Source organism: Mauremys mutica, chromosome 4, assembly GCF_020497125.1.
Source record: "Mauremys mutica isolate MM-2020 ecotype Southern chromosome 4, ASM2049712v1, whole genome shotgun sequence".
NCBI lineage: Eukaryota > Metazoa > Chordata > Testudines > Geoemydidae > Mauremys > Mauremys mutica.
The window spans coordinates 73,581,433-73,609,353 of NC_059075.1; the positions used below are offsets into that span (position 1 = coordinate 73,581,433).

Sequence of the window (27,921 nt, forward strand, 5' to 3'; positions counted from 1 at the left end):
GTACTAGATGCCGCTGACAGAGGCGATTCAGCAGCGCTACACAGCAGCATGCTTTTGCTTTTGCATGACAGCAGAGATGGTTACCAGCCATACCGTACCATCTACCAATCCATAAATTGGTAAAAAGATGATCATGGTTACCAGTCCTTTTGCACTGCACCATCTGTTGCTGTCATAAGTGCCCCTGGCTGCTCTTAGCCAGGGGCGCAAAATCCAAAATTGGGAATGACTCCCTGAGTCAATCCCTCCTTTTTGGTATCTAAAAATAGAATCAGTCCTGCTTAGAATATGGGCAAGTGTACTAGAGAACCACTGTATATTATAACCAGAGAGCACAGCTGCTCTGTGTCAGATCCTGCAGAAATTATGAGCTGTATGCTATTCACAGGGGGTGCTCCTGCAACAACCCCACCTGTTCATTCTGTTCTTCCCCCAGCCTTCCTGGGCTACCATAGCATTGTCCCCCCACTTGTGTGATGACACAGTGACTTGTTAGTGAGAAATGAGTGGAAGGCAGCCTCCAGCTGCTATGATAGTCCAGACAGGACATTAAGCAGTGTGTAGGAGAGGAGCCCAGCATCCCACTCCTAGTCCAGGTGCACTGTGGGACAGGGCCGCCCAGAGGGGGGGGGCAAAGGGGGCAATTTGCCCCGGGCCCCGGGCTCCGCAGGGGCCCCCAAGAGAAGAGCGGAGGCTCCCGCCTGCGCCCCTCTCCTGGATGCGCCGAGACTCCGGCCGAGCCCCTGAGCCCCGCCCCGATCTGAGCCGCGTGGTGAGGGGGCGGGGCTGGGAGCTCCAACGGGGCCTGAGCCCCGCCCCGCTCAGAGCGGCGTGGGGAGGGGGCGGGGCAGCTGCCTCCGCTGGGCGTGGAGCTCACAGCCCCGCCCCCTCACCACGCGGCTCTGAGCAGGACAGAGCTCAGGCCCCGCCGGCGACGTGCTCGGTAAGAGGCCGAGGCCGAGGAGAAGCCGGGGCCGAGGCCGAGGAGAAGCCGGGGCCGAGGCCGGGGGTGGAAAGCGGGGGCCGGGCGGGGGGGGAGAAGCGGCGGCCGGGGCCGGGCGGGGGGGGGGGGCAGAAGCGGCGGCCGGGGCCGGGCGGGGGGGGGGAAAGGCCGGGGCCGGGGCCGGGCGGGAGAAGCGGGACCCGCCGCCGTCGAAGCGCAGCCCGGTCTTCGGCGGCGGGGGGGCCCTTCTGTTCCGGGACCCGCCGCCGAAGTGCCCCGAAGGCCCGCGGCGGGGACCCCCCCCCGCCGCCGAATTACCGCCGAAGACCGGGCGGCGGGTCCCGCTTCGGCGGTAATTTGGCGGCGGGGGGCTCCCGCCGCGGGTCTTCAGGGCACTTTGGCGGCGGGTCCCGGAACGGAAGGGCCCCCCGCCGCCGAAGACCCCAGGCCCCCGGAATCCTCTGGGCGGCCCTGCTGTGGGATACCACCCGGAGGCCAATACCGTCGATCTGCGGCCACACTAACCCTAATCCGATATGGTAATACCGATATTAGCGCTACTCCTCTCGTTAGGGAGGAGTACAGAAACCGGTTTAAAGTGCCCTTTATACCGATATAAAGGGCCTCTCAGTGTGGACGGGTGTGGCGTTAAATCGGTTTTACTCTCCTAAAACCGGTTTAAACGCCTAGTGTAGACCAGGCCTTACTCTGCCACTGACTATGTGGCCTTGAAAGAATCCCTTCCCCTATCAGGGCATCAATTTCCCCATCTGTAACATGGGGATAAGAAAACTTCTTCCACCCCAGTGAAGTGCTTTGATCTCTGTACAGTAAATGCTAAATGTATTATGTCAAACTTGACCAGAAACTTTGGGGATACGAGTGTGATTAAGACAGTTGTTGCCTGTTGTGAGTTCTCCCTAGTGCAGGACTCCCTGGCTTTTCCCTTCATACAGCATATGTATACGGAATGGACAGAAAGAGCACTGAACAACATTTGTTTAACCACTTCTCTGCCCGGTGAGCATCCCAAATTAGCAACCTGAGCCCCAGTGACACACATGAGAAAGTCAGGAGTATCTATACAGGGACATTCCAATACTAAGCAGCAGTAGGGCGGGAAGTACATGGAGGGAGGAATCATAACATTCTTGGGATGAAGCAGACATTGGTTTCTTAAAAGTTTTTTTCCAGGGCTGGCTCCAGGCACCAGCAGAGGAAGCATGTGCCCGGGGGGGCACATGCTAAGGGACGGCATTCCGTCCATTCTTGGGGCAGCACAGTCCGGGTGGCTTTTTTTTTTTTGCGCGCTTGGGATGGCAAAAATGGTAGAGCTGGCCCTGGTCTTTTCCATCCAGTTTAAGTGACACCCACATCCCCCAGGCTGAGATCTCTTTCAGCAGTACCTCCCCCCAGGCTCCTAGGTCACACAGATTCACTTGCTTAGTCCCAGAGATACAAGCTAAGAAGAGGAGAGAGTGAGCTGCCATGTGCAAACACTGCAGTTACATAGCAGTATGGATGGATGGACAGTGTGACATGAAGGATGGCACATCTCCTCTCTCCAAACCACAGTCAGACTGCTGCCTAGCCTCTTGATTGGCAACAAGAGCAGGGCTCTGACCTCCAGCTGTATTCTATGGTTCCCAAGATTCAAAATCCCCTTTCAGGCTCCTTTAGCCTCTGACTTCTCACACTAGATTCACACAAAATGCATTCATACTGGGCCCCAAATTAGGGGGAAATATTTACTATTGTATTTCCCTTCTCTTATGCATTTCACATGAGCACCTCATGGCAACGCTGTGCAAAATTTACTCCTCACATGCCACTATGAGATAGCAAAGTATCATCTCCATTTCACAGACAGGAAAATGGAGGCACAGCCTGGCAAAGTAATTTGCCCACAGCCACGCAAGAAATTTGCAGCACAGCCGTAAAGAGAACCCTGGAGTTCTAATTCCAAGTCATCACCCCCCCACCCCTGTTCTAACGGCTAGACATCATTCCCTCCTTCTAGAAGAGCAGGAGCTGTTGCAGAGCATGACTGAGATGCTTTGGCAGGGCTGTGTGGGGAAGTTTTCACAGTCCCTGTAGGCCTGGGCCCAGCCAGTTGGCTATTACCCTGTCCAGGATTCTCTGGCAGGTGCAGTAGAGAAGAGACACAGCACTTTTCTTTTTTCTTATAATTGAGACTTTGGGCCCCATTGATGTCAGAAGCTCTGGCAGTGAGCCACAGAGGATACTGCCTTCAATCTCCAACCCAATTCTTAATCTTCCAAATGAGACTTCAGGGTGAACTAACGATTAATTAATAAAGTTGTGGTGTAGTTATCACAGCCCTGCTGTGAGGATTCCTGCTGGCAGAGCTGCAACAGTGAAGCCAGGAGGAGACAGATTGTTCCCATAGTTGAAATTTTTCCTACCCCTGCAGGAGAAGCACCTCCCACAAAGTTGAGGGGGAGTGTAGGAAGGGAAGGTCTCCATGCCAGCAGAGTTGATCCTGAGTTAATGAAGTTGGAAGCCTTGTCAGAGTAATTTTTCTGCCCTTCAGGAGATGCAAGGCTTGACCACCTTCCCTGAGCAAACTCTAGGCTCATTACAGAGACCTACACAGAAAGAACATCCCTTTCGTACCCTTTGGGGACTCTTTACCAAGTACAGATTTTATGTAAATATTTAACCTGGACAGGTTACATATTTTTACATTATGTATTCAGGACTCATCTTCCCTACTTCTCCTAAAAGACTATGACCAACTGGAGAACTAACAGTACCACGCAAAAGAAACCAGAGAGAAGAAGCTGTGGAACATTTAAAGATTGTTTGGGGCTTGCTTTTATCAGCCCAAACAGTTGGAAAAGAAAGCTTTCACTGGTGAAGAGTCAAACACCTCCCTCCCTCGTTTTCAGTTGAGAGCTGGAAAAAGCTCCTATTTCACCTCACTCAGCCCCTCATGGAGACTTCCAGCAAAGACAGGGAAGACCACACTTGACATTGTTGCTGTTTCTAAGGGAAAGTGTAAATAGTTTTTTGGAGGGAATGGTGAGGAAGCTCTCAGTCCCCCTTCCATCCATCATAAACCAACAAAGGCACAAACCTAGTCTCTTACTAGCACATTTTGGAGGTCCCCTTTAACAAAATAAACCAAACCTCAGGGCTTGTCTACACTTACATTTTATAGCGCTCTAACTCGCTGGCACAGGGGGGTGAAAAATCACCCCCCTGAGCGCAGCAAGTCTGAGCGCTTTAAAGTGCTGGTGTAGACAGGGGCAGCTCCCAGTGCTCGGAGCTAATCCCCTCGGGGAGGTGGATTACCAGGAGTGCTAGGATAGCTCTCTCCCAGCGCTCGTGGGCGACCACACTCGCACTTCAAAGCACTGCTGCGGGAGCGTTCCCGCGGCAGTACTTTGAAGTTTCCAGTGTAGACATACCCTTAAATAGCCCTAGCATGCTCCCAAGCCAGCTCCCTTCCATTAAACTCCATCTCCTCCTCATGGAGAATAAACCTGGGAGAACAGGCCAGTCTTACAGCATTCCAAAGTTCATCAAAGCCAGACACTGGCACCAGCCCTCTCCAGGAGGCTGTTGGTTCATATACCTTGAATGACTGCACGTTCCATACTACCAGATGGGGAGAGTATCACTAGGTCACTAGTTCCCCAGCTCTATGGGCTAAAGCCAACACTATTCCCAGGTCAGGTTTGAGATCTGGCAGCACGTGCAGACCCCAGAGCTCAGGCGTAATGTGCACCTGCAATCTGCTCTAGCTGCAGCTTCCAGCTTGTTTCAAGGTTCAGCCCCCTGCAAAGCATGGTCAAAAGCCTAACCTTAGAGGGACAGAGGCCTGAATCACTCACAGGAAGTCCAGGGTGTCGTTATCTTGCCAAATGCTGGTGATAAGCAGCAAGCTTAGCAACTGCTACCACCTAGACATCCAGGAGCAGATGGGATTTCAGTAAGCATGGGCAACTAAATCCTTCCCTTTGGAGTTGGAGAAGTGTCAAGCACAGCACAAAATACACAGCACTTAGGGCAAGTGCACCAAGAGTGATGCTATGGTATGTAATAGTCCCACACCGTAACTAGCTAGTATGGAATCTCCAAGCAGGTTGGAGAGGGCAGACAGACAGACAAGAAAGGGAGTTATAGTAACTTGTGTTAATAGACTATGAAAGTCTCGCCTGCTTTCCCTCCCTCCTTGGAAACCACACCCTGCCCCCGCTTTTCCTGAATTGTCTTCTGGGGTCTTGTCTTATCTCAGACTGGAAGATCCTCAGGACAGGAAACCTCTCATACTAGGTTTGTAAAACAGATTGAATTAGCCTATTCAATGTTAGTTATAACTGCAGTTAGCGGGCTCTGCTAAGGGAGCACATTCTTCTAAGTCAGTGTTTCCCAAACTTGGGACACCGCTTGTGTAGGGAAAGCCCCTGGCAGGCTGGGCCGGTTTGTTTACCTGCCCCACCCACAGGTTCGGCCAACTGCAGCTCCCACTGGCCACGGTTTGCTGCTCCAGGCCAATGGGAGCTGCTGGAAGCAGCGCGGACCGAGGGATGTACTGGCCGCCGCTTCCAGCAGCTCCCATTGGCCGGGAGCAGTGAACCGCGGCCAGTGGGAGCTGCGATCAGCCGGACCTGCGGATGCAGCAGGTAAACAAACCGGCCCGGCCCACCAGGGGCTTTCCCTACACAAGCGGTGTCCCAAGTTTGGGAAACACTGTTCTAGGTCACAGTTTTAGTAACTATCTCTGCAGCAAGAGAGAGCTATCAGTTAAGATAGATTACCCACGTGAATGAGGAAAGGGAGCCGGTAGGAATGGGACATGGAATAATTCAGATGAATAGATTGGATAATTGAAGGATCTTCCAGTGTAGTTAACGTACAGTGGGGGAAGTCAATTGTGTTTTGGTTAAACAAGGTTCTGATTATGCATTATCCATAGGGATCCTTAATACCATGAGACATCAAGGACACAGGGAAAGGGACCCTTCCAGAGACTGTGGCAACAATCTGCTGCTCCTAATCACCAAGGAGCAGCTCACATCAGACTGTCAGAGTCCAAATACTTCAAATTGTTTACACAGGATCATGGTTGAGACCTGTGAAAAATTCTCAGCCTCGTGGGATTGATGCTAGAGCAGCTTCTCTTCTCTGGGGTAACAGAGGAAGGGGACGCAGCCAGAAAGGGTTTTAAGAAGGCACCCAAGGCTTGGGGAGGACAGAAAGATATACCTAGTACAGGACTGGCTGATCTCTGGCTAATAGCCAGAAACCCCAAGCTATTGCTACTCATGTCCAATTGCTGGGTTTCAAATGGCAGCATTCACTTCAGATTCTGGAGAACCTGCACAGCCTCTTGCTTGACACTCATTCATTAATTCTGACTGATTATAGGAAAGATAGCACATTGCTAATGATTCAGACAGAGAATGCAGGAACATGGAGATAAGTGGGGGGGGGGGACCATAAATAAAAGGTGTTACCTGTACAAGCAATTCCAAACAACAGGAGCCAAATAATGATAGCTCCAGGCCCTAGATGCATTTCTGGAAAAGTCTTTCTGCACAAGGCAGATACCACTACTCTATAACTGTGCTCTACACATAGAAGGTGTTATTTAAACAAGACACTGTTCTTAGTCAAGGAGAAATTAGCCTCCTTGACAATGTATCCTGTCCCAGTTGGAGACAGGAAGGGTAGAGGCACCAGGAAACTGGAGAAGAGTTAAGAGGAGAAGGGGTAATTGAACTTTCCAAGCTACAAGGCCCAGGGCTAAGTCTGTGTAGTGTGATGGCTTGTAACAGTCTGCCCAGCTCCAGTTCTAATGCATACTAACAGAACAAGGTGTAGCATTTGGGTCAGCAAGGAGAGTCCCAGTTCAGTTTGTGGGATATTCCAACCCCACAGCAGCCTCAGCATGCTTCAGACAAACCCCAGGGCTTCCCTCCCATTTCTGAAGTCACTCAGGGTGTGTGCGGCATGCAATGGGTCCGGTGCTTTTGTCATTTAGCTCCCAGCAACATTGAAGATGGGGCTGGCAGCAGCACTTCAAACTGGATTATTGAATGTTACCCAGCACTGAACTGCCCCCTATGAACTGCAAAATCCTGCCAAAGGGATGTTTTCCAGACCCCAGAAGGACCATGCGGGTTCTGAGAGGCTTGTTCGTGTCACCAGCTCTGCTGTCCAAAGCACTTCTGAGCAGAGACTCCTGGGTCTGGTTCAGACTGGCTTCTTCATTTAGATCTAGGTTAGAAAGTTACCCATAAGGCCTTGCTCCCCACAAGATGCCACAGTGAATCAGGCCTGCTATTTTATGCAGGACTCATGTGTCAGGGACTAAAGTAGTCTCTGTATGTCCGTCTGTCCACAGGTTATCCGGGGCCGGTAATTTATTTCAGCTATTCCAGGGGTATGCGGTGAACTCACAAAGGGGTGGAATAAATAAAGAACGTCAGTGACACAGCAAGTGGAATAGCTAAGCCACAAAGGAGATCCATACAAGGACTCAGTGCCCCTTTCTTCAGCCGTCCCAATCTGAGAGTCAGAAAACTAGTGTGGAGAGGCAGAGTCCCACACTACTGGGAGATCATCTCACTACTAACTGAACAGCCAATCACTTGGTGTAGCAACTGAAGAGAGTGTACCCTCCGGCTTCACAGGAATACCATCTCACCTCTGCTAATATGCTACAAGAGAGTGCCTCCGCCCTAGATATGGAATTGGTACAATGCATTGGCCACTACTCCACATGTTACAAGCATTAAGGAGGCAATTCCTCCCAGCATAGATAAACCCCCAAAGTCTGGGTGCCCCCTGATGTATTTCCATTAACATTTAAATGCACACCCGTGTTTCACTACCTATACATCACTTTCTATAGCTCTAATGCTGGCGGGTGCTGTAGAATTGCATATGCCTGTTGAGATGAGTTCCTGTCTGCATCCTGTAAAACTTGCCCAGACCAATATTGCCCTGGCCTCTTCTTTTGTCATTCAGTGTTGAACGCATTCTAAAACAATATGCATTTCCTCACCTTTTGGGGGCAAAGCCAGACTTTAAGGCACCTGCTCCCCTACATGGTGTTAACTTCGCTTGTGCCAATCAGAAACAAACACAAACAGGTTTTGGGCCCCATCCCCTATGACACTTCTATGATGTCATAGTGGGTACTTTATGGCCTGCCTGCCATGTGCAGGCAGGGAGAGGAGAAAGAAAAACGAATCCTGTGTATACCCGTAACCGAGCCTGATCACCTCGAAGCCTCTCTCTCAGCTCACGTGTTTCAAACAGAGCTTCTACGTTTGCCGGTCATTATGCGTTGGTTTGTATTTGTAAGTATCAGTTATTACTAAATGCTGCATCTTTGTTTATAAATATTGTTAGTAGATATTTTAGTCATTGTGTGTTTTAAGTTTCATTAACTCTATTAGCTAATCATACACTGCTCCCTTACCCCTTGTAATTATCCCCAATAAAACTTTTAAATTGATTGAGGGTGAGGGGGAGGGGGAGGGGGAGGGGGAGTGTGTGTGTGTGTGTGTTTTGCATCATGACCCACACTCTCCTTGCATCCCTTACCAATATAGTCTGTTGCCACGTGCAGCCTGGTAAATAACAGGCCTGCATTTTCTTTCGCCCCTGCGAGTCCGTGGCAATCTACAATGCCAAAGGGGTATAACCTTCAGGCTCCTGGAAGTTGTGCCACAATGTCATTTCAGGCGCTTCTGGTCTAGGAGCGTGGTAACTATAAGGTTGCAGCATGGTAAGTATTATAGCATGGTAACTATAAGGCTCTGTGTCCAACTCTACAGGAGTCAATCCCCCCAAGTATAGTCTAATCTGGCAGATTTTAGCCAGCTAGAGTGCAAGTTACTGGCAGCAGAGCAAATTGGAGGCACTGAGAGGATAGAGCACTGATTGGACTTGCACAGTCAGCTTACTTTTGGTTTTATTGTCATATCAAGACTAGTGCTGAGTCTGCACTCTCCTTCTTACTGCCCAATAATGACCTGACCCTACCATGGCCATTACCCAAGCTGAGCTTTAACAGTAAATTGCTGAGAAGCCTGAACTTTGATTTGCATAGTGGAACATCTCACCCTTACCCCAACCATGGGCCATTTCCCACATACTCCATGTGACAGGGTGCTGAGCAGGAGGATTGCAGAACCAGTCCCCTGCCATGCCAGCCCCATTTAAGTGAATAAAGTGGAGCTGGCTGGAAAGAACCTGCCTTAATTGGGGAATGAGAGCCAGCTGCCAGCCCAATTAGCCCAGGGCCATGTAAACATCTGGGAAGAAGGAAGCAGGGTGGTGGGACGGAGGAGAGCGAGGGGGTGCAGAGAGGGAGAAAGCCCTTCTCTTCTGGATTCAGACCCAAGGAACCCAGAGTTGTGTATATTATACAGTGAGAAGGTGGAGGGCACACAAACTTGTAAATAAAAGTACCAGTGGTTTCCGAACCTGAGGGTCTCTGAGTGACTATCTGAGCCTAGCAGAGGAAGGAGCCAGGAGTGCTCTGTTACACCCCAATAAGCCCCATAAACCAAGGAAGTCTGAGAGCCTAACTTCCTAGGCAGGGTAATTTCACGTGCTTTGAGTAGCAATGCCCATAGCGCTTTCACCCTTTCCCATCTTCATTATGAAAGCACTAGGGGGCCAGATTGACTCAGCATGTTAGCCACTTTCCTGGACAGGCTGGGGTGGAGAACAGAAGTGATTAGCCAAAAAGGAGAGCAGGAAGCGGGAAAAGTTACAGACATCAGGGAGGTTTGCACCCTGGGTGAATCCTCTGTCAGAGTGTCCCCTGCTTACTCACAGACTAGCACTGTCTGGTCATATGCCCAGGAGAAGCCAGAGGACTCCAACCATCTGATTGAAGACAAGCTGTTGGGCACTCTGATCTCAAGCTGCTGTCTGGCAGGGCCGGGGTATTTCATTGAAAAATTATGTCACAGCAGCTCAGATAGTCTGCAGTGGATCTCACGCTGGCTTGAGTGGTGTAGCTGCATGTCCCCAAAGCCAGGGTCAGCACATTCCTGGCTGGCATGAAGAAGTCATGCTCAGCACCTCTCAAACATAAGTTGAATTCTTTTTCACGCACCACTCTTCTGATGATAGATGTTCCTTATGCTCAATACCCTATCTCCAAATGCTCTGTACAGGAGAACCAAGAGGTGCTGCTGCACATAATGAGAAACTGGGCCCAACTCATAAGATTAAGAGATGGAAAATGACTAGTAGATCCCATCTCCTAACTGGGGCAAGACTGTCCGCTGCTGTCTATTCTCCAGGACTTTGTTCCAAACTAGTTTTAAAAATGCCCCAGAAATAGGGCTTCTGATCCTTGTGAGCAGGGGCGGCTCCAGGCCCCAGCACGCCAAGCATGTGCTTGGGGCGGCATGCCACGGGGGGCGCTCTGCTGGTTGCCGGGAGAGCGGAAGGTGGCTCCAGTGGACCTCTAGCAGACATGCCTGTGGGAGGTCCACTGAAGCCGCGGGACCAGCGGACCCTCCGCAGGCACGTCTGCGATAGGTCCACCGGAGCCGCGGGACTGGCGACCGGCATAGCGCCCCCCACGGCGTGGTGCCGTGCTTGGGGCGGCGAAATCGCTAGAGCCGCCCCTGCTTGTGAGATCCTTCTACACTGTACTTTAAAGGGAGCAGGAACTGTAACACATCACATATTCCCTGGCAGATAAGCCAACTGCAACACACTGAGAAGTCCTAGCTTCCAGCCTTCTGTCTGGCTCATTGTGACCTGTACATGCTTTCTTGCCATATAGTCACACAGTAGCTGCCAGTTCAAAAGCAAGTGGAGGAAAGGAAAAACCATGCCAAGTCTGCAGGTGAGTCCCCAGTGTATACCAGGCTCCCCTCACAACACACCAGGGCCTGCCCAATGACCTTGTGGGGAGCAGAGGGTGGTGCAGGGCATGGAGACTCTATGGAGTTTGTAAAGGTACAATAGAACCTCAAAGTTATGAGCACCAGAGTTACAAACTGAATGGTCAACCTTATACCTACCTCATTGGGAACCGGAAGTATGCAATCAGGCAGCAGAGACAAAAAAAAAAAAAGCAAATACTATTCAGTACTGTGTTAAACATAAACTACTAAAAAAAATAAAAGGAAAGTTAAAAAGATTTGACAAGGTAAGGAAACTGTTTCTGTGCTTGTTTCACTTAAATTAAGATGGTTAAAAGTAGCATTTTTCTTCTGCATAATAAAGTTTCAAAGGTGTATTAAGTCAATGTTCAGTTGTAAACTTTTGGAAGAACTACTGTAATGTTTTGTTCAGAATTAAGAACAAGCTCCGTTCCTGAGGTATTTGTAACTTTCAGGTTCTACTGTATATCATGGAGCATTCTTTGAGGCCCCAAAGTTTCTTTAATGTGAAATCTCACTGCTCTCCTCCAGGGTCAGATTTTAGCTGATCTTTACACATGCATATTTCACTGTAGAGAATGGAATTAACTTTCCCACATTAATTTCAGAGGTGGATACCAGAGACAGATTTCCCCCAAATACCAGGGACCTGTGGATTGTGTTAGTGTAAATGGGGCTCTTCCTTCCCTTCCCCTCTCCAGTTATGAAGAGCAGCAGTCACATCCAACATATGATGGTACAAATGCCCTAGACTCACAGGAAATTCCAGCTAGTGCCCCCTCCTTCTAGAGACACTCAACGCCTCTTTGCCATCCACTGACAGCTGGTTAGCCCATCAGCAGGGTTCACAGCCCTAAATTAAGGTTCCCTGCAGAGTTGTACTGGAGGTTTCAAACCTATTCATTTATGTGAAGCACCACCCACTTCCAGATCCCACCCCTCTCCCTAGTTTTACCACAAGCCTTAGAGGGCAGTGGCCCCATCACACATTTTTAATCCCACCCAGGCTTAGTCTTTTCTATAACAATTTCTGAAGCTTTTACTCACTCTCCACCTCCAAACTGACTAATTTTGCCTTTACACTCATCCTTCTGATACACCCAGGCTGTGTGAGAGTTTAGGGCTGCTGAAAAGCTGCCAAACTGATGGCCCTAAAAATGAAGACCCCCCCCCAAATATTGGTAGCATAGACAGTAGGAAAGCAAGCACCCCAACACTGCCCTGCTGCATTATGATGGGAGTTCTCTAATGCACAGAGCACTTCACCAATCAGGTCACAAGCCCTAGAGAGTCTGACTCCTGGCTCTGGGAAAAGCAGAGCTCAGACTCCATGACTTATTAATACTTGGCTTCTCTACTGAGTCTGACAACAAAGAGGCCAGTTAAAGCTGCATCAAAACACTGTGGACATCTTCCTACTGGGAAATGAATGAGACCTCCCAACTCATCTCACAACGGGCGCTGAACAGCCACAGGGTAGGACAGCACCGACCCAGCCTACACTGAATCCAGCAACCTCAAAGGCCAAGGTTTGGTGAGGCCATCGCTGACCCGCTCCCTGCCCGAACCCGCGTCTCTGTTAGGGGCTGTTCAGGGTGTCAAAGGGAAACCTGCCGCCTGCTTTCCCCGCTCTTCCCACACCCACTCCCGGGGCTGAAGGAGCGAGGCGGGAACCGCACTTCGGCGGGCCTGGGGAGGGCGGTCCCCGGTGGGGCCGGTCGCCCGGCATGGAAAGGGGCAGAGCCCCCCGCGCTGTCAGTGTCATCACACCCCGAAGGGGGTCGCGGGGCGTCTCGCTATTCAGCGCTGCAGCCGCTCAGCCTGGGGGCACCGCGCGCGGCTCAGGTCTGTGCCGAGCCGAGCCGACGGGGAGCCCGGGCCGGCCACAGCGGGGAGCCCGGGCCGGCCGGAGAGGGGGAGCCCGGGCCGGCCGGAGAGGGGGAGCCCGGGCCGGCCGGAGGGGGGGGGGGTCGGAGGGGTGACGGCTCCGGCGCGTCTCAAGAGAAGAGTGGCCGGAACCGGAGGGAGCAGGGGGCGCCCGGGCAGGGCTCAGCGCTGGGCGGCGGGAAGGGACCGCAGGGCCGCTCACACCGCCGGTCCTGCGGGGCACATCCCGGGGCAGGTGCCGCAGCCCCCGGACCCTCCGCCCGCGGCGCCGCCCTGCAGGGGGCTCTGTCCCCGGGCGCCGCCTCGTACCTGCTGCTGCTGCTGCCGCCGCCGCGCTCGCTCCCTCTCAGCCCTTTAAATCGCCTCCTCCCAGTCCCGGCTGCGGACCAGCCGCTCCGCGCTCGATTCATCCGCCTCGCTGCTCTGTGCTCGATTCAAGAGGCTAGCGGGTCTTGGCAGCTTGCGCCTGACCGCCCTCGGTGCGCAGGCGCAGAGGGAGAATCCGGCATGTGAATAGCCCAGTGCGCAGGCGCGCAGCTTCCTACCCGGAAGTGTGTGGGGGCGGCGGCGGCGGAGCTAAGTGGTCCCGGGGAGCCATGGCCGCCGCCGGGCCCCTGGGGAGGCTGCGGCGCTTGTGTCACCGCTACCAGGAGTACGTGAGGCAGCACCCGGCCGCCACTGCGCAGCTGGAGGGCACCGTGCGGGGCCTCTCCTACCTGCTGCCAGGTACCGGGGCGAGCGAGCGAGCGAGCCTAGAACGCCCGTCGCTACGGGCAGCTGCGGCAGGAACCCAGGCGTCCTGCCCCGCCCACAGACCCCGCTCCCCGGGTAGCTGGGGCAGGAACCCAGGTGTCCAGACTCGGTCTGATGAGAACTCTGGGAGTGCCCCCTCCACCTGTGCTACAGAGAAGTCTGCTCCGCCCCTGTTAGCCAGTCCCTCCCATTAAGCAATAGGGTTTTTTATTGCTCTGTCACGAGTTGCATGGACAGGGCCCCACTACATCATAACCATCGTAAATAAGGTCCATCTGCAATGCCTCGAGTTACTAAGATTCAGATAAAGATGGACTTGTATCTCTGCGATTCATACACTGCTGTGCTAGCAGGATCAGCCTGCTCTGAACTCAGGCATGTGGTGGAGAAGACAATGAAGGTCCGTGCTCCAGGTGTAGCTCACACTGTGCTTGGTCGTTTAATAAAGTAAAAAAAAAACCCTGAATGCATGGTTAAAATATTTTGGCACATCACCTTTTGCCTGTTAGACCCCTGAAGAAATGAAGGAGCATCTGTCATCAGCCTGCAGGACACCCACCCTCACCCACTGGACTTGCACAGATATTGGAAGGTTGAAGAAAAAATAATAAAGCTTCATCTAGTAGTTGGCCAGAAAGAGGCAGAGCAATGGGAAGGGGAGGGAGTAACCTGTTGTTTTTGAGGGCAGGAGAATGTTAATCTCTGGGCTCCTTGAGAGACATCCTTGATGGATACCTCAAACCCTTTTACTTAGCTCAGAATTCCCTATCAGCTTTGATTAAAGTAATTGTTTCCCTCTGAAGCAGTGATTGTAGTGGTTTTCAGCAGCATGACAGAATCCTTCTCTAACATCTCTCCTTTATTTCCCAGGTCGCTTTTCTGATTCCCATGAACTTTCTGAGCTTGGTATGTATGCTGGTGAATTGATATGCGGCACCAGAACTGTGCCATCTGCAACTGTGTTGTGTAGATAATGGCAGACTTTGGAGAGGGAGGGCTGAGCATTGCACCAGGGAAAGAGTGCAGGTCTGAAATCAGAGCACTGCTGCTGCGTAGCTGGGATTGTTCAGTGGCTGTGGTTTCCTAATGCTCCTGCAAGTGTCGCTGGGGCAGTGTGAGGTGAGGTATTCCCTTGGGTGTGATGGGAATGTTTGTTTCTTTGCCAGCAACTAGTCTAGGCTCTCATGGGGCTCCCTGTTCCCTCTGGTGCTAATGGCTGCTATTTGGCCATTGGTTTTGTTAAATTTGTTAACCTTGCCTTCCTGAACCAACTAGCAGGTGGGTACTCTTTTCACCGTGTTGAAGGAACCTGGTGATCTGAAGCTCAATACCAGCTGCTGTTTGAATAAAACCAAAAAGAGTGGCTATGTTACTAACTTGGAGTTGGCCAGAGACCCTGCCCCACAGCAAGATCAGTCTATCTCCCACTCTGTCTGGGGTCAAATTCCTGGAAGATAGTCCTTGCTTAAAACTCGTCATTGTCTTAACTTTGCTGTTGGCTGCATTGCCTCTCTCAGCCATCAGGAGTCTGTCTGCCCCATCTAGGGTTGCCAAGTTTGGTTGGACAAATTCCTGGAGGTTTCATCACATGACATAATTAATTAATCTTTAATTCCTGGTGACTCCAGGATGATCCTGGAGGGTTGGCAATCCTAGTCCCAGCCATTTGCCTCAGTGGAAAGATTTTTCTGCCATATCCTATGACTGGGTGGGGAGAGGTTCAGTCAGTGGCTGGATCTCTTTGTGAATCACTTTCTTCTTTCCCAGTGTACTCTGCCTCCAACCTCCTGGTGCTGTTAAATGACTGGATCCTCCGAAAGGAGCTACAGCGGACCCTGCCTGTGGTGAGGCTCTTGTGCACTGGGGGAGGGGTTGGCACAAGCATTTCCCATGCTCATCTGCAGAGGCTGTGCTTCCAGAAATATTTCTGTAGAAGCTACTGGGCCAGATTCCAATCCCTGCTGCAGCCCCTTTACACTGTTCCACTCTGGTGGCATAAAGGGGCCGGAAGAGCCCTCTGAATATGTGGCATGCACTAGTGCTATGCTGTCCTGGCTTGCTGGCCCTGGCATGGGGGGAGTGACCAGAGCGCTCTGCACTTTAGCAATTCTGGGCTGTACGGAAGTCCCTAGGCAGCCTGTGTAAGGCTGCCATAAATTAGAGCAGCCTCTGACTTACGCTCTGGACCACACCAGTCACTGAGAAGCTCAGAATCTGGGATGCACAAGGGAGGTATAAAGCTACCTTTGCCCTTCCCCTCTCCTGGACTGCTCCTCCTGACTGGTGCAACACAGAATCAGGCTCCTTGGGTCTTCCTTTACGCCATTCTATGTACAGTAAAACAAAAAAAATCCAAGCCCAACCCTGACTGCTTTTTTCCTGTAAGAATCTCTCCATACCCCAAGCAGCCTTCAGCGATCACTATGTTAGAGGTTCCATTAGAAAGGCCTCTGTTCTGATAACCTGCCTATTCTGTGGGCTTGGATGTTTCAGGCCCTGTGCCAGCTGAAGAATGCGAGTCTGTAGCCAGGATCTCAGCTGTATAGCAAACAAGAATGTTGAACTGGATGGGCCTAACTGGCTTTTCACTGCTGAAGGCCACATGTGAAATGAGTGGGATCTCAGCCAGTCCTCTTCATCAGTGGGCTACAAGTGCCTAAAGGAAATCTGCCATTTACTCCCAGGAGCCCCCATCTAACCCCTCCTTGGTTCACCCTGAAAGTAGAACTTTCAGACTGGGCCGGACTTACACCCCATGTGGCACACAGCCAGAAGCTGCTGACTCTCACTCTCTCCCCCTCTTTGTGTTTTGCAGTCGCTACCCCAGCAGAAGTTGCTGACATGGCTGAGTGTGCTGGAGTGTGTGGAAGTCTTTGCGGAGATGGGAGCTGCCAAGGTGTGGGGTGAGATGGGCCGATGGACCATCATCATCCTCATCCAGCTGGCTAAGTGAGTGCTGCAGGTGGAGGGAGGAGGGTATATGTGTACAGAAAGGGACGGGATAGAGGGCTCATTGGCACGGGCTCATGAGTGAGATGTTACCTAGTGAGCATCCAGCAGATCTGAGCTCATGGAAGAAGATGGTGCAAGCCTGTTCCATGAGGCTGTGTATGTTTGGGGCTGCACAGGACGTTAGATTTCCCACTGCTGGAGATGCTCACCTTTGTGGTGCTCCTGGCTGTGGTAAGGCAGTGTTCAGAGTAAGGGTGAAGAAGGGACAGCCAATGATGAGATGTGTTGGTTCTCGTTGCCATGTGCAGAGTGGCTGTCGGCCCCATTCGCTCAGTGCAAAGCAGAGATTGTGTGTTCTCTGTCTCCTATGGCTGCTGCCTCACCAGGAAGCTGGGTTTCTGTAGTGTGTGCCTGATGCTTACACCTCCTGGCTTGTCTGTGCCCCATAGAGCCATCCTGCGCCTCCTGCTCTTGCTATGGTACAAAGCTGGTATCCAGACATCCCCTCCGATCATGCCAGTGGACAGGGAACAGCAGCAGCTCCAACCAGAAGGTGAGTCCATTGCACTGGAATTGCCTCAGCTTCTTGCAACTTACCAGACATTTGGGGTAGTTTGGAGACTTTGGGGGGCACAGTGGAGTGGACTTGTCATCCAGTTAGTTTTGCTTGAAAGTCCTCATTAGCCGAGTGGTTTGGGCAACAGGGAAGTTGTAAGAATTCCACAAGCCAAGCTGCCGGAACTGTGCTACTCTCCAGTACCATCCTTCTCCACAGCATGCACCTACGCACACCTTGGTTAGCTTAACGGTACTGCTCCCTTAGACTGTCAGCCCTAATGGGATAATGGGCCTTAGCCTGGAATAGCAAAGAAGCTGCAAGACTGGCTGGAGGTGCATTAGTAGAGCTGGGAGAAGGAGAGGCAGGATTGGAGTAGCAGCTGTATGTGCAACCATGTACCTTCCTGCACTTTGCTTGGCTCTGCTCAGTGTTAGCAGTTTCAGAAAAGCCAGACTTAATAGCTGAAACATAAAGTCATCAGACATAAAGCACTCAGACTAGCTGGCCTCATGCAGTTAGTACTCTAGGGAGGTGAAGGGGCTGCAATGAGAACTTTGTCCTGGGAGAGGATGCTCCTGTGTCACCTCAGAGCAGTGTTAACAGAGAGCTGCAGGGAAGTTTAACCCAGAGTTGCAGCCTTGATCTCACTGTGGTGCCTCTCTCCTGGCAGACAAGGAGGGCAGCTCGGCAGGGAAGGAACAGACATATGTTGGGAGGCGCTCCAGCCGTGTTGTGAGGTCCCTCGAAAGCAGTAAGTACCTTTCCCTGGCCAGCTTGTGCCCTGGCACAGGCCCTGACACTTTCTGCGTCTGCCTCGACTCGGTGGCCATTCTACAAGTTCTTTTGGAGTGTAACCAGCGGGAGCTCGCTGACTTACCCAAGCCAGTGCTGTTCCCACCGCTGGCCTGTTTCTCCCCTGCCGCCGCCCCTCCCCCCACCGAAAGGAACAGGGTTGGTGCTTGTGCTGGGGCTGGCATCAGGATCATTTCAGCCTAGGCTTACCTGTGTCATGGGATAAGACTTCAGAATGACTATTCAGCTCCCCATGCTTTGAGGTAGCCAGATCCCCAGGGAAGCCTTCTCTGACTATCTGCCCCAGCTCCTAGGGGAGCTCCCTCTGTGTTGGCTATAACCAGCTGTTTCTCCATGCTTGGGGAAAACCAGAGCCACAGCCTCTGCCATGTGGCTGTAGTCCTCAGAGTTCTCCCATTTCAACCCCTCCCCTGGGCGTCACTGAAAGGCCAATGTTAATGTACTGGATGCTCGAGAAAGGCACAGTTTGCATTAGAAACCTTGTCTGCAACTCTGTTTCAGCCCCAGCCTTGCAATCCAGACATTGGGGATCTCCCCAACAGAGGGAGGGAAAACAGAACCGAAGAGCAGAGGAGATGAACCAGGCTCCCACCCCTCTGGGGCTTCAGGAAACCATTGCAGAATCTGTCTACATCACCCGGCCTCTGTTCCACTGTATCCTAACGTGGCTTTTGTTAGTGCCTGCAGTGTGCCTTGTACCCCCCCACCGGAGTACTACATCCTCAGTGCGCAGCCTTCCATGCAGCTGTTCACGAACGAACAGGCACAGAAGGGGCTCTAGCAAGGGTCCCTGTTTGTGCTCAGCCATTTGGGCTACAAGAGCGGGTCATGCCAGCCTCTTCCATGGGGCCCTTACTGCACTGACTTGTTGGAGCTTAATCTTGTAGGGCTGCCTGGAGGGTCATTTTGCCTACCCAGCTGCTGCCAACCATGTCTGTTCTCTCCTTTCCTTGACCCTTCTGCTCCCAGTGTTGAGTTTAGGCATATGGGGCCAGAGATCATGGAAGCCCTGGCTCCTCTCGGGAATCCTGGATATCACAAGGTCAGTTGGAAGGAGGCCACCTACGGCTTCAGCGTTGGGTTCCATTTGGGTGTTTTGGGGCTGAACTCCCAGTCCTGTTTGTCTCAATTGTCCCCATTTGATCCCACTGCTGCCCTGCTGTTCTGTGCCGCATAAGCTCTTCAGGCTGAAGCGGCAGTGGCGGGCAGGGGTGCAGCTGCAGGTGGGAGTGGTCATTTGTGACAGCAAGAAGTCCCATGCCAAGATTCTCAGGGTCCGTCCCTGCAGCACCTTCGTGCGGCACTAACCCTAACTGGGTGGTTAGCCTTTCCTCTGAAGAGGAGCAGGGAAGCCTGCTCAGTGCTCCACTTCACATGGAGCTGAGAGCAGCAGGGACTAGATGCTAAAACTCCCCTGCTGTGGCCATAGATCTCTGAGTTAACTTCCTGCCCTTCTCTTTCCAGCCTAAGTTTACTGAGTGATATGAAAGACCTGAATAAGCGAGAGCGCTTGGAGCTGAGACGCCGAACCATCCTGCTGCTGTACTACCTGCTGAGATCTCCTTTTTATGACCGATACTCAGAGTAAGGGGTCCTGCTGGCTGTTCTGAATCTCCCCCCATAAAGGAGCCAGTCCCCCAACAGGATATTTTATGAGCAAGGTGCCCTAAGAATATAACAATGGCTATACTGGGGCAGACCAAGGGTCCATCTAGGTCAGTATCCTGTCTTCTGACAGTGGCCAATGCCAGGTGCCCCAGGGGGAATGAACAGAGGTAATTTTGAGTGATCCATTCCCGGTCAACCAGTCTCTGCTGTCAGTCAGAGGTTTAGGGACACGCAGAGCAGGGGGTTGTGTCCCTGCCCATCCTGGCTAATAACCATTGATGGACCTATCCTCCATGAACTTACCTAGATCTTTTTTTAACACAGTTATACTTCGGGCCTTCACTAAGGGGCTTTGATGCCTCTACCTAGGTAGGAAGCCAGAGTGGGCTCAGGCTCTATTGAAGAACTCAAGCATCTTTCACTCTGACGCTTCATCTGCATCACTGTTGTTTGCATTAAAATCCTGACATGGGAAGTTGTGGGGAGCTGGCAGTTTGGGGGTGCAGGATATTCAAGGGCAGCAAAGCAGCTGAGCTGAGAAAAATCCAGTTCCCATTACCAAAGGAGGAGGCCTCTTCTAGTGCATTAGGAAGACTGGAACATGAGGTCATTGCACGGGACTCATCCACACTTTCTATTCCCCTAGGGGCCGGATCCTCTTCCTGCTCCGCCTGCTGGCTGATTATGTTCCTGGAGTTGGGTTAGTCACGCGTAAGTAGGCAGCTGTAGTGGCTGCATTTCCACTGGGAAGGACTGGAGCTGGGGTGGGGTGTATGTCACAGGCTAGAGCCTGACTGGCAAAGGAGTGAGGAAAAGCCCGTGGGATATTTGCCACCAGAATTCCTATCATTAACACTCATGTGCTGGTTTAAATCCAAACAGTAAGGGGTTAAATATCGTAGGGACTTAAGCACCATGATTGTAATCATTCAAATACCTCCCCCAGATTCCAGACCTGGCTGGATTCCAGTCCTGGGTTCCCTGCACAGCTCTGCCAGTGCACCTCAGTCCTGACCTCCAGTGCACACTGCTGCGCTGATCCTGCTATGCCCCCCATATAGAGCTCTGCTGATGCCTCTCCATCCTATCTTCACCCACCTCATAAGCACTGAGCTGTGCAAAGCACAACGCAGAGTGAGCAGTAACCCCCTCCAAACTGCTACCAGGGACACTTACTCCAAGGTCGTTTTGGATGGACTGTGAATTAAAGAATGGAAACAATCTTGCATTTCTCTTGCACCTCTTCCAAAAGGACCCCAAAGCACTTTACAATCTACAATCTCCTCTCTTCTTCCACTTCCTGCTGAAACACAGCCCTCTCTGGAGTGGGCCATGGAAGCATAGCAGCACTACATGAGTTTAGTCAGGAACTGAGGGAGACTGTGTCTTTGCAGCTGATCTTTGGTGCTGAGTGGTTACTGCCCCTTCCCTATACTTTGGCTGGGGCTCTCCTGTCCCACAGGTTTCTTCCTGGATGGGCAGCAGCAGTTCTGGGGCAGAGGGGAAACCCCTTCTCCAGTGCACAGGTGTCAGTGCACCTCACCTGTTGCCTCCGTTGTCCAAGTTTCAAGGGTCATATGAGTCTTGTCCTGCTCTGCTTCCAGTGGGCGCATCAGCACCACCACCCAGCATGGCACAGTCGGTGATTTTGCTTGGGGAAAAGCTAGGGATGGCATAATGGGAGGCTGTGGGCTGGGATTGAGGGGCATCAGCAGAGATATGTGGGAAATCCATGCTCAAGTGTACATCTTTAAAATGTTGTTCCCCACTCTGGCTCACCTGGTCCCTCTGTTCTCTCATTTCAGGACCAATGATGAATTACCTGCCAGCTTGGCAGAAAATCTATTTCTATAACTGGGGTTGATGGAGAAGTGGCCCTTTGCTGCTGTGACCGGGGCTGGCTCAGAGTGGCGACAGGATGTCTCTGGAGAGCAAGCTAGCTGGAGGGATGTTTCTATCGTATCTATTTTTCAGTTAAACCATTGATTAGAGACTCCCATTCTCCAGGGGGCTTGTAACTCTTTTTTACATAGCTAGCTGTGACCAATGGACCCTACATGGGGTGAGACCTTTGCCACCGCTAGCCTGTACAATATGGTGGCTTCAGTGCTGGTCTAGGACCTCTTTTATAAGCACTTGACTTTTGTATGGCTGCACGGTAATAAAGTCAGGCAGTGGCACCAGTGCTTTTGGGACTGTCTGTCTGCTCTGGGTGCTGGGACAGGTCCTGTGCCCGGCTTGTGTTAGTGAGACGTTTTCCTCCTTGCCCTAACTGTTGGAGGGTTCTTCCTGTTAAGGAAGCTGGCTGTGCTGAAGAGGCAGCTAAGAGCCTCTGGCCTCCCAGGATTTCTCCCCCCGACTGAGTTCTCTGCCCTGGGCTGCAGCTGTCTTCCCCCCAGGGCAACTCCTGCTCTCACAAGGTCATTCAGGGGCGTTCTTCCCATACAGGGCTGTGTGCTGGGGCAAAAGAGCTTTGCACGGCAGGAACATTCTTTCCAGCCCCCAGCTACTGGTTTGGGGGCATCTCAGGCTGCTGGGCAGCTGACCCCCACCACAGCTAGCTCTAGCAGCAAGGCCCACCTCTGCAGTTCCCTGTTTCAGGGGCTCTCACTTATTGCCATGGCCACCATCTGTCTCTCAAGCACTCCCCTCGGTGCTCTTTCCTCTGGGGAATGCAGGGCTCCATCATGCCCACGTGCTGCTCAGCTGGCATCTGCCTTGCCCACAGCTGGGACTGTTGGTGGTTGGTTCAGGCTGTTTAATTTCCTGCAGCTCTCCTTTGGGTATTGCATGCCACAGTTTGTACATTGCTTTTCTAGCAGCTAATGTACGCTAAAAGGACTTGCTGAGCAGCTGCCAGCCGGGGGGCGGGGGCTGGAAAGCAATGCTGAGGAGGCTGGCCAATGCAGGAAGTGCAGACAAATCAATTCAACAAACATTTACCTATGTGCAAAGCTTAATGGCCGGGGCCCAGCTGAGCCCTAGAGCAACCCAAGAAATGGGGGTGGTTAGTATCTTTGCTGGCTGAGGAATGGTAGAGGGAAATGCAGCACTGTTCTGCCAAAACTATGCACAGACTCCCATTCACAGCTGCAGCATGTCTGGCCCTGGAGTGTGAGGTATCTTCTAGTCCCGGGTTTCCCAGGCCCAGCTCTGATGATGCAGTCTCAGTCATGCCCAACCACCCTGCTGCTCTTCCAGGCCTGCCCTGCCAACGCCGCTTTGTTCTCTCTCTAGGGAATCCCCTGACAAGAGAGGAACCGTGGGTTTGTTGCAGTCTGAGCAGCTCCCATAAGTCTCTCACTGAGCTCAGTGTATCATAACCATCTTATAGTCTCACCAGCTCTTCCCTTTGTGGCAACTTTCACCCAACAGGAGACCTCGAGTAGTTTCCCACTGGTTATCAACACCCAGAATGACACCTCAGCAAGAATTCGTTTCACAGAGGTGGGCACAGAATAGGGGCTGAACTGGGTGAGGATAATGCTCTTACTTAAACTGGCCTCGGGGCCCCTGACACTACAGTGGTGGGTGTGCAACACGTACAACTTGGGCTTCTCACAGGAGTGCTTGGAGCAGAAGCAGCTGTATTCCCTGCAGGGCTATCAGTGAGAGAAAACCTGGGCCTCACAGCCACTCCAACACAGGCCAGCCAGTTTGGATAGTATCATTCATGCAGTATACTTCAAGTACTACACGGCAGGAGGCAGACACAGCATGTGGTCCAGGCTGCAGCAGCATGGAGCCAGAGGCTGGGGAATATGCTCCATTCAGTCCAGAGGCTCCTAGTGAAGGGAAAGAAAAGAGGACTTCACCCAGCCTATGCAGACATCTACAATGAGATAGATGGAGCTAGGGAAACTGCAGAGAAGATGCACATTGCGGGAAGTGGTAAGGCTTGTGGGAAGAGAGAAAGGCTTTGAGGCAAACATTAGGGAGTTAAACATGAGGAGGGCAATTCTGAACTCTACCAGAATGGTGGGGGAATCCAGTGGAGACTACACAGCATGAGCTGTGCATTTGCCTGCCAATGCCACACTTACCTAGACACACTTTTCCTCCAGCTGGAGTGCCAGCCTGAGGAGAGCCCAGAAGGATGCTTAGGTTAGGTGTGGAGGTAATGGATTGCTCTGTGTCAGGAAGATCATCTGGATCCTGGGCTGCATGTGATGAGCAGGGGTCTAAGAGCTGCTCCTGCAGGAGATGCCCTTTTTAAATTAGCTTAGGGGGTTGAGTCCTGCCCTCAGAGAGAGGCTCTCAAAGCCTCTGTGGGCTGCTGTGATGTGAGATGGTAGGTGCATTGAGGAGGCTGAATGGGGTCATTAGCTATGTTGCTATCACAGTTACATTCAAAGGGGATAATATTGTCCAGACACCTATGTAGTTGCCCTAACACTTGCATCATCCCCCACTTGCTACTTGGTGCCATGCTTCTCTACCTCCAGGCCTCGCTGTCTGCTAGCGTCTCCTGATGTGTTACCCAGCACTCCAGCTACCAGTGCAAGTGATACCTCATGTGTTTGCTCCTTTTGTGATGTCACTGTAGGGCCTCGTGATGTCATAACGTTCCATCAATGACAACCAATGAAAGAAAAGGAGGATAGGCTGAGCCCAGCCTGCTTCTGCAAGGACACAGCATAGTTGGGTTGGGCTCCATGAAGCTGCACCTGCTGCTGCCACTCCTGCTGGGGGCTGTGCTCCCTGTGCCACTTTCCCAAAGGTAACATGGCCTCTGCAATGTTTGTGTCCACTCCCCTGCCCCAGTGCTTGCCCTAGAACACATGCAGGAGACTCAGGCATGAGCTGAGTCCACTCCTCTGCAGCTGGGAACTGGAGCAGGTGAGTTGGATACTCAAGGCCTAGGTCAAAGCAGGGGGAATTGCCATTTGAACCATGCAGAAGAGCCAGAGTGTGCACCACCTATCTGCTGCACCGTAAAGCTTCCCCCACCCCCATTCCAGGGGGCACCTTTCCCTTCAGAGCCTGCCTCTGTCACTGCAACACCGCAAGCTGTAAAATGCACCCCTCCTTACTGAGGGAAGCCAATGCACAAGTCACCCTGTCCACATTAAGGGCTAGCATCAAATGCATGTAACCTGGCCAAATCAGCCTGTTTCCTGGGGCCCTGGCTGCTCCACCATTTAAGTGCTAACAGTAGGCTAAGTTGCTCCTAGGCCAAGTGCAATTACCCACTGTCTCATTCTAGCCCAGCTGCTGTCATTTATGCCCAGCACCCTAAGACCTGTGGCCAGGACAGGCTGAGGTTCAACTGGAAATGCACAGGCAGCCCCAGCTCTGCCACCGGGAGGACACTGGTGAATTCATCAGCCCCGGGAGCTTCCTGCTCCCCTGACCATGCATTTCTATTGCAGGCTCAGCGGCTCAGTCCCTGAGGATTTCTCTGCTCCCCTGGAGCTCCCACAGCAGCACTTCGGCCTGGTGGATGGTACCAACTTACTCTGCTCTAACATGCTGTCATGGGGGACATGGACAGTTCCCATTCAGCCTCCTGCACCATCAAAGCCAAGTCCCCACAGCCAGGGAATGTGACAGGAAGGCTTATTAGGCAGGGGCACAAGACAGTGGCTTCCTCATGGGCTCACAGATCACTATTTCCCAGGCATAGGTCTGTGGAAGCCAACTGCTGCCACTCAGGGTTGTAAGCCTGAGTCTCAAGACTTGCCTTGTGCAGGGCTCCTGCTTCCAGGGGCAAGCAGGCTTTCCCCCTTCCCCCTGCAGTGAGCATGGAAGAGCCTGATTGGCTGCATACAGGGTCCACTTCAAAGCCTCAGCTTACCCTCCTACTGCCACTGCAATCCCTGGAGTGGTTGGGGATTACTAATTCAACTGAGAGACAGCCTCACTTAGCCAGCAGGGTCTCCCATCACTGGCAGCTATGGCTCACCCAGCAGCCACACCCTCTCCTCAGCAGCCTGCCTCTCTCTAGGCAGCTGGCTGGGAGTCCAAACTGCCCCACCCCTGCCATAGTTCAGCTGGCTAGGCTGTGGGGAAAGCCCCTGAGAAGCCAGCCAGTGCCACTTGCCCCCTCATTTGCAGTGATTTTCCCTCCCTGTGCATGGCCACTTAACAGGCACCTGCTGTTGCTGGCTGCTATTGTGCATGGCACAGAAGTTGCTGCACCTGCTACTGCAGAGGGATGGCTGCACTGCTCTAGGAGCAGCCCTGTCTGGGGTGCTGCCACAGCCTAGGTTTACTTTTTGTAGTTCCCAAAAGCACACACCACATCCGGGGGTTGTGTGTGTGTACCTGTGAGCACTGGACCCAAACTTGGATCATTAGTGGCTGCAGGCAGTTTCCCCACAACTGAGGCTGTTTTGGGCCCTGCGTTTCTCCCCCTCTCCATCACCAGCTCTCTGTCCTTCCCTAGATTATGGCATTAAGCCGAAGCACCCCCAATTCCAGACTCGAGCACCCTGGAAGCAGCCTGCAGGCCTGCACCAAGCACACAAGAGCAAGCGGGATGAGTCAGATTTGGCAGAGTATTATGATGACAATGTCCTGTGAGCTGCCCAGGGACTTGTTGCAGTGGGGTCTTCACGAGCCCCATAGGCAGCTCTAGCCCTGTGCACTAGCTGCTTTATAAAGGTGTGCAGTACAGCAAGACAGACTGAGGGTCTGCTCAGCGATGTCTGTTGGTGGGGAAGGTGAAGGCTGAGGGCTGCCTCTGCTCCAGCCTACTGTCTTTAGTCCGGTGGATGTTTCTTTGGCTGCTGAAAACAGCGTAGCTGAAGCCCCTAAAATTACTCCTACTCTCTAATGAAGGCAACCTGTCTCCACATGAGTGTAGAGGTGGGGATCCCAGGCACAGATAACTGAGATCACTCATCCATAGAAAGCCATTTTGTACAGCCCCCCAGCTGCCAGGTAAGCTGCTCAGCCATGACACTCAATCTCCCTTGGGCTTGAGGTGCTGGGTGGGGCTCTCTGAGGGGTGGAGAGGCCCCTGGGAAGGAGAAAATGGGGTGGGGGCAGGATGTCCATGTAGCAAGGCTGTGGCAGAGGAGCTGCAGGCCTTGCCCAGCGCTCTGCTGTGACGCACAGAGACATATAGAGCAGCTCCATGAAACTTTGTTTAATAGTTTTGCCACCACAGCAGATCCAGCTGAAGGCCAGAGACCTTGACTGGAGGGGAGAAGTGCCATCCCCTAGATATTAGCACAGTTCACTGCAGTCCTGAGCCCCTTGCTGCTCCCTCTCTTGTCTCAGGCCCCCAGCTCATCTCTTAGGTCACTGCTGCCTCTCCCCCTCGGTGGAGCCACTGCCATCATGGAGGCTGGGAAGGGAATTCATGTTGTGCTCATCCCACTGCAGATGGACCAGAGCCACTGCCTCTCAGCATCTCATGCTTTCAAATATGCATCCCCATATGCAAATAGCCCACAGCTGGTGGGGTGAGGAGCAGAGGAGTTCCCCCCAACCTGGAGACTGAAGGGCAGGGGGCCCCATAGGAATTGTCCCCCTGCAACCCTTACAGGATGGGAGGGCACTGACTCGTCTTCTCCCTGCTCCTTCTCCTCACACTCACTCCTCTACAGGGAGGAGAAATAGGGTCCCATAGTCTCAGCCCAGGCTAATATTCACCCCTGGAAAGCAGGCGGTTCTCTCAGGATGTCTGGGTGCGAATGGCAGGGAGGCTACAAACCAGGCTGCTCTTCCCTCCTAGGATGAGCACAGGGGTGAGTCAATCTTCCATGTGGTACCCATCAAGTTGTTCCAAGGCTTTTAGCAGTTGCCCCTCTCTGCCATGCCCATGCCCCCCTGCCCCTAAGGGGGTGGGGCGGAGCTACCCCCTTCCCCTCAGTCAGGGCTTAGGCTGGCCTGTTCCTATCAGCTCCTGTTCTCAGCACCTGACGTGGCTTCACAGTGCGAGGCCAATGCTGCCCTGGAGTTAAAAATCAACCTGAGGGACCAAGAAAGGGAGCTGGAGAAAGCTGGCTAAGGCTGTAAGCCATGCCAGGAGCAGAGAGGAGTCCTCACTCCAGCACCCAGGAGGGAGGAGGATGAGTGCTCTCATCACACCAGGCCAGCCCTCTCACTTACACAGTGACAGGGCTGCTCTGTCCTAGGCCAACTCCAGTGCCACAGCTGCATTCCTGCCCCAGGCTGCCTATTCCCCCTTCAGAGCCCACAGCCGTGCTGCTTCTTCAATATAATAAACTAAAAGAGTATTTTACAATAAACCCCATTTTTCAGTCCCCCCACTCCCATCCCCCGGCCCGAGGAAGGAGAGTCCCGAAAAGAGGCAGTGCTCCATGCACCAAGGGAGCCATCCCCAGCTCTGTTCCTCCTCCAGTGTCAAAGCAGCTTGTCCATGCATGATGGGGAATGGGCGAGTTTGCTGGCCCTGTCTGTACAGAAGGGCGCTCGGCCCAGTCCCTACTCCAGGTAGATGTCTTCTGTGGGGCAGGTGTACTCCACGTACTCCTTGTAGAACTGCTGGAAAGCCCTCCTGCAACAGACAGAGCAGAGAGCAGGCTGAGGCACGGCTGCCA

General features: G+C 52.6%; 4 protein-coding genes across 18 annotated transcripts in view; 2 read left to right on the plus strand and 2 right to left on the minus strand.

Annotated features, from left to right (window-relative positions):
• The window catches only part of LARGE2 (LARGE xylosyl- and glucuronyltransferase 2), a 51,865-nt gene extending 38,696 nt beyond the window's left edge, over positions 1-13,169 (minus strand). For 3 of the 6 annotated variants that reach the window (XM_045014898.1, XM_045014899.1, XM_045014896.1), the window contains exon 1: positions 13,033-13,168. The gene's annotated coding sequence lies outside the window, so the exon portion shown is untranslated. Of the gene's footprint in view, positions 1-7,982; positions 8,044-13,032 lie in introns of those variants that run through there. The other 3 variants (XM_045014901.1, XM_045014897.1, XM_045014902.1) reach the window with 3 other exon arrangements.
• On the plus strand, positions 12,549-21,592 carry PEX16 (peroxisomal biogenesis factor 16). 2 transcript variants are annotated; one of them, XM_045014914.1, is made up of 11 exons: positions 12,549-12,681; positions 14,347-14,382; positions 15,244-15,320; positions 16,292-16,425; positions 16,878-16,981; positions 17,658-17,738; positions 18,302-18,454; positions 18,770-18,842; positions 19,265-19,384; positions 20,055-20,119; positions 21,214-21,592. In XM_045014914.1, exons 1-11 carry the CDS (start codon positions 12,564-12,566, stop codon positions 21,270-21,272), a joined length of 1,020 nt encoding a protein of 339 aa, XP_044870849.1. In that variant the 5' UTR covers positions 12,549-12,563; the 3' UTR covers positions 21,273-21,592. The 2 variants fall into 2 exon arrangements, with proteins under 2 accessions (XP_044870849.1, XP_044870848.1); XM_045014913.1 differs by lacking the exon at positions 12,549-12,681 and adding an exon at positions 13,261-13,449.
• A 596-nt stretch (positions 21,593-22,188) lies between these two features.
• On the plus strand, positions 22,189-26,116 carry C4H11orf94 (chromosome 4 C11orf94 homolog). Its single transcript, XM_045014915.1, has 4 exons — positions 22,189-22,855; positions 23,955-24,128; positions 24,781-24,854; positions 25,797-26,116. Exons 2-4 carry the CDS (start codon positions 24,064-24,066, stop codon positions 25,931-25,933), a joined length of 276 nt encoding a protein of 91 aa, XP_044870850.1. The 5' UTR covers positions 22,189-22,855; positions 23,955-24,063; the 3' UTR covers positions 25,934-26,116.
• Positions 25,178-27,921, minus strand: part of MAPK8IP1 (mitogen-activated protein kinase 8 interacting protein 1) — a 51,490-nt gene continuing 48,746 nt past the window's right edge. For 4 of the 9 annotated variants that reach the window (XM_045014904.1, XM_045014910.1, XM_045014912.1 and 1 more), the window contains exon 13: positions 25,178-27,878. In XM_045014904.1, the coding sequence (XP_044870839.1) occupies positions 27,806-27,878 (73 nt within the window). In that variant the 3' untranslated portion in view covers positions 25,178-27,805. The remainder of the gene's footprint in view (positions 27,879-27,921) is intronic. The other 5 variants (XM_045014906.1, XM_045014907.1, XM_045014905.1 and 2 more) reach the window with 3 other exon arrangements.

Excerpts from the sequence above, each read along its gene's own strand:
- PEX16 (XM_045014913.1), top strand. The coding sequence starts at position 13,320 with ATGGCCGCCGCCGGGCCCCTGGGGAGGCTGCGGCGCTTGTGTCACCGC. Across the intron at positions 16,426-16,877 it reads ATCCTCATCCAGCTGGCTAA|AGCCATCCTGCGCCTCCTGC; the intron begins GTGAGTGCTGCA and ends TGTGCCCCATAG. Across the intron at positions 19,385-20,054 it reads TTTTATGACCGATACTCAGA|GGGCCGGATCCTCTTCCTGC; the intron begins GTAAGGGGTCCT and ends CTATTCCCCTAG.
- C4H11orf94 (XM_045014915.1), top strand. The coding sequence starts at position 24,064 with ATGAAGCTGCACCTGCTGCTGCCACTCCTGCTGGGGGCTGTGCTCCCT. Across the intron at positions 24,129-24,780 it reads CCTGTGCCACTTTCCCAAAG|GCTCAGCGGCTCAGTCCCTG; the intron begins GTAACATGGCCT and ends TTTCTATTGCAG. Across the intron at positions 24,855-25,796 it reads GCACTTCGGCCTGGTGGATG|ATTATGGCATTAAGCCGAAG; the intron begins GTACCAACTTAC and ends GTCCTTCCCTAG.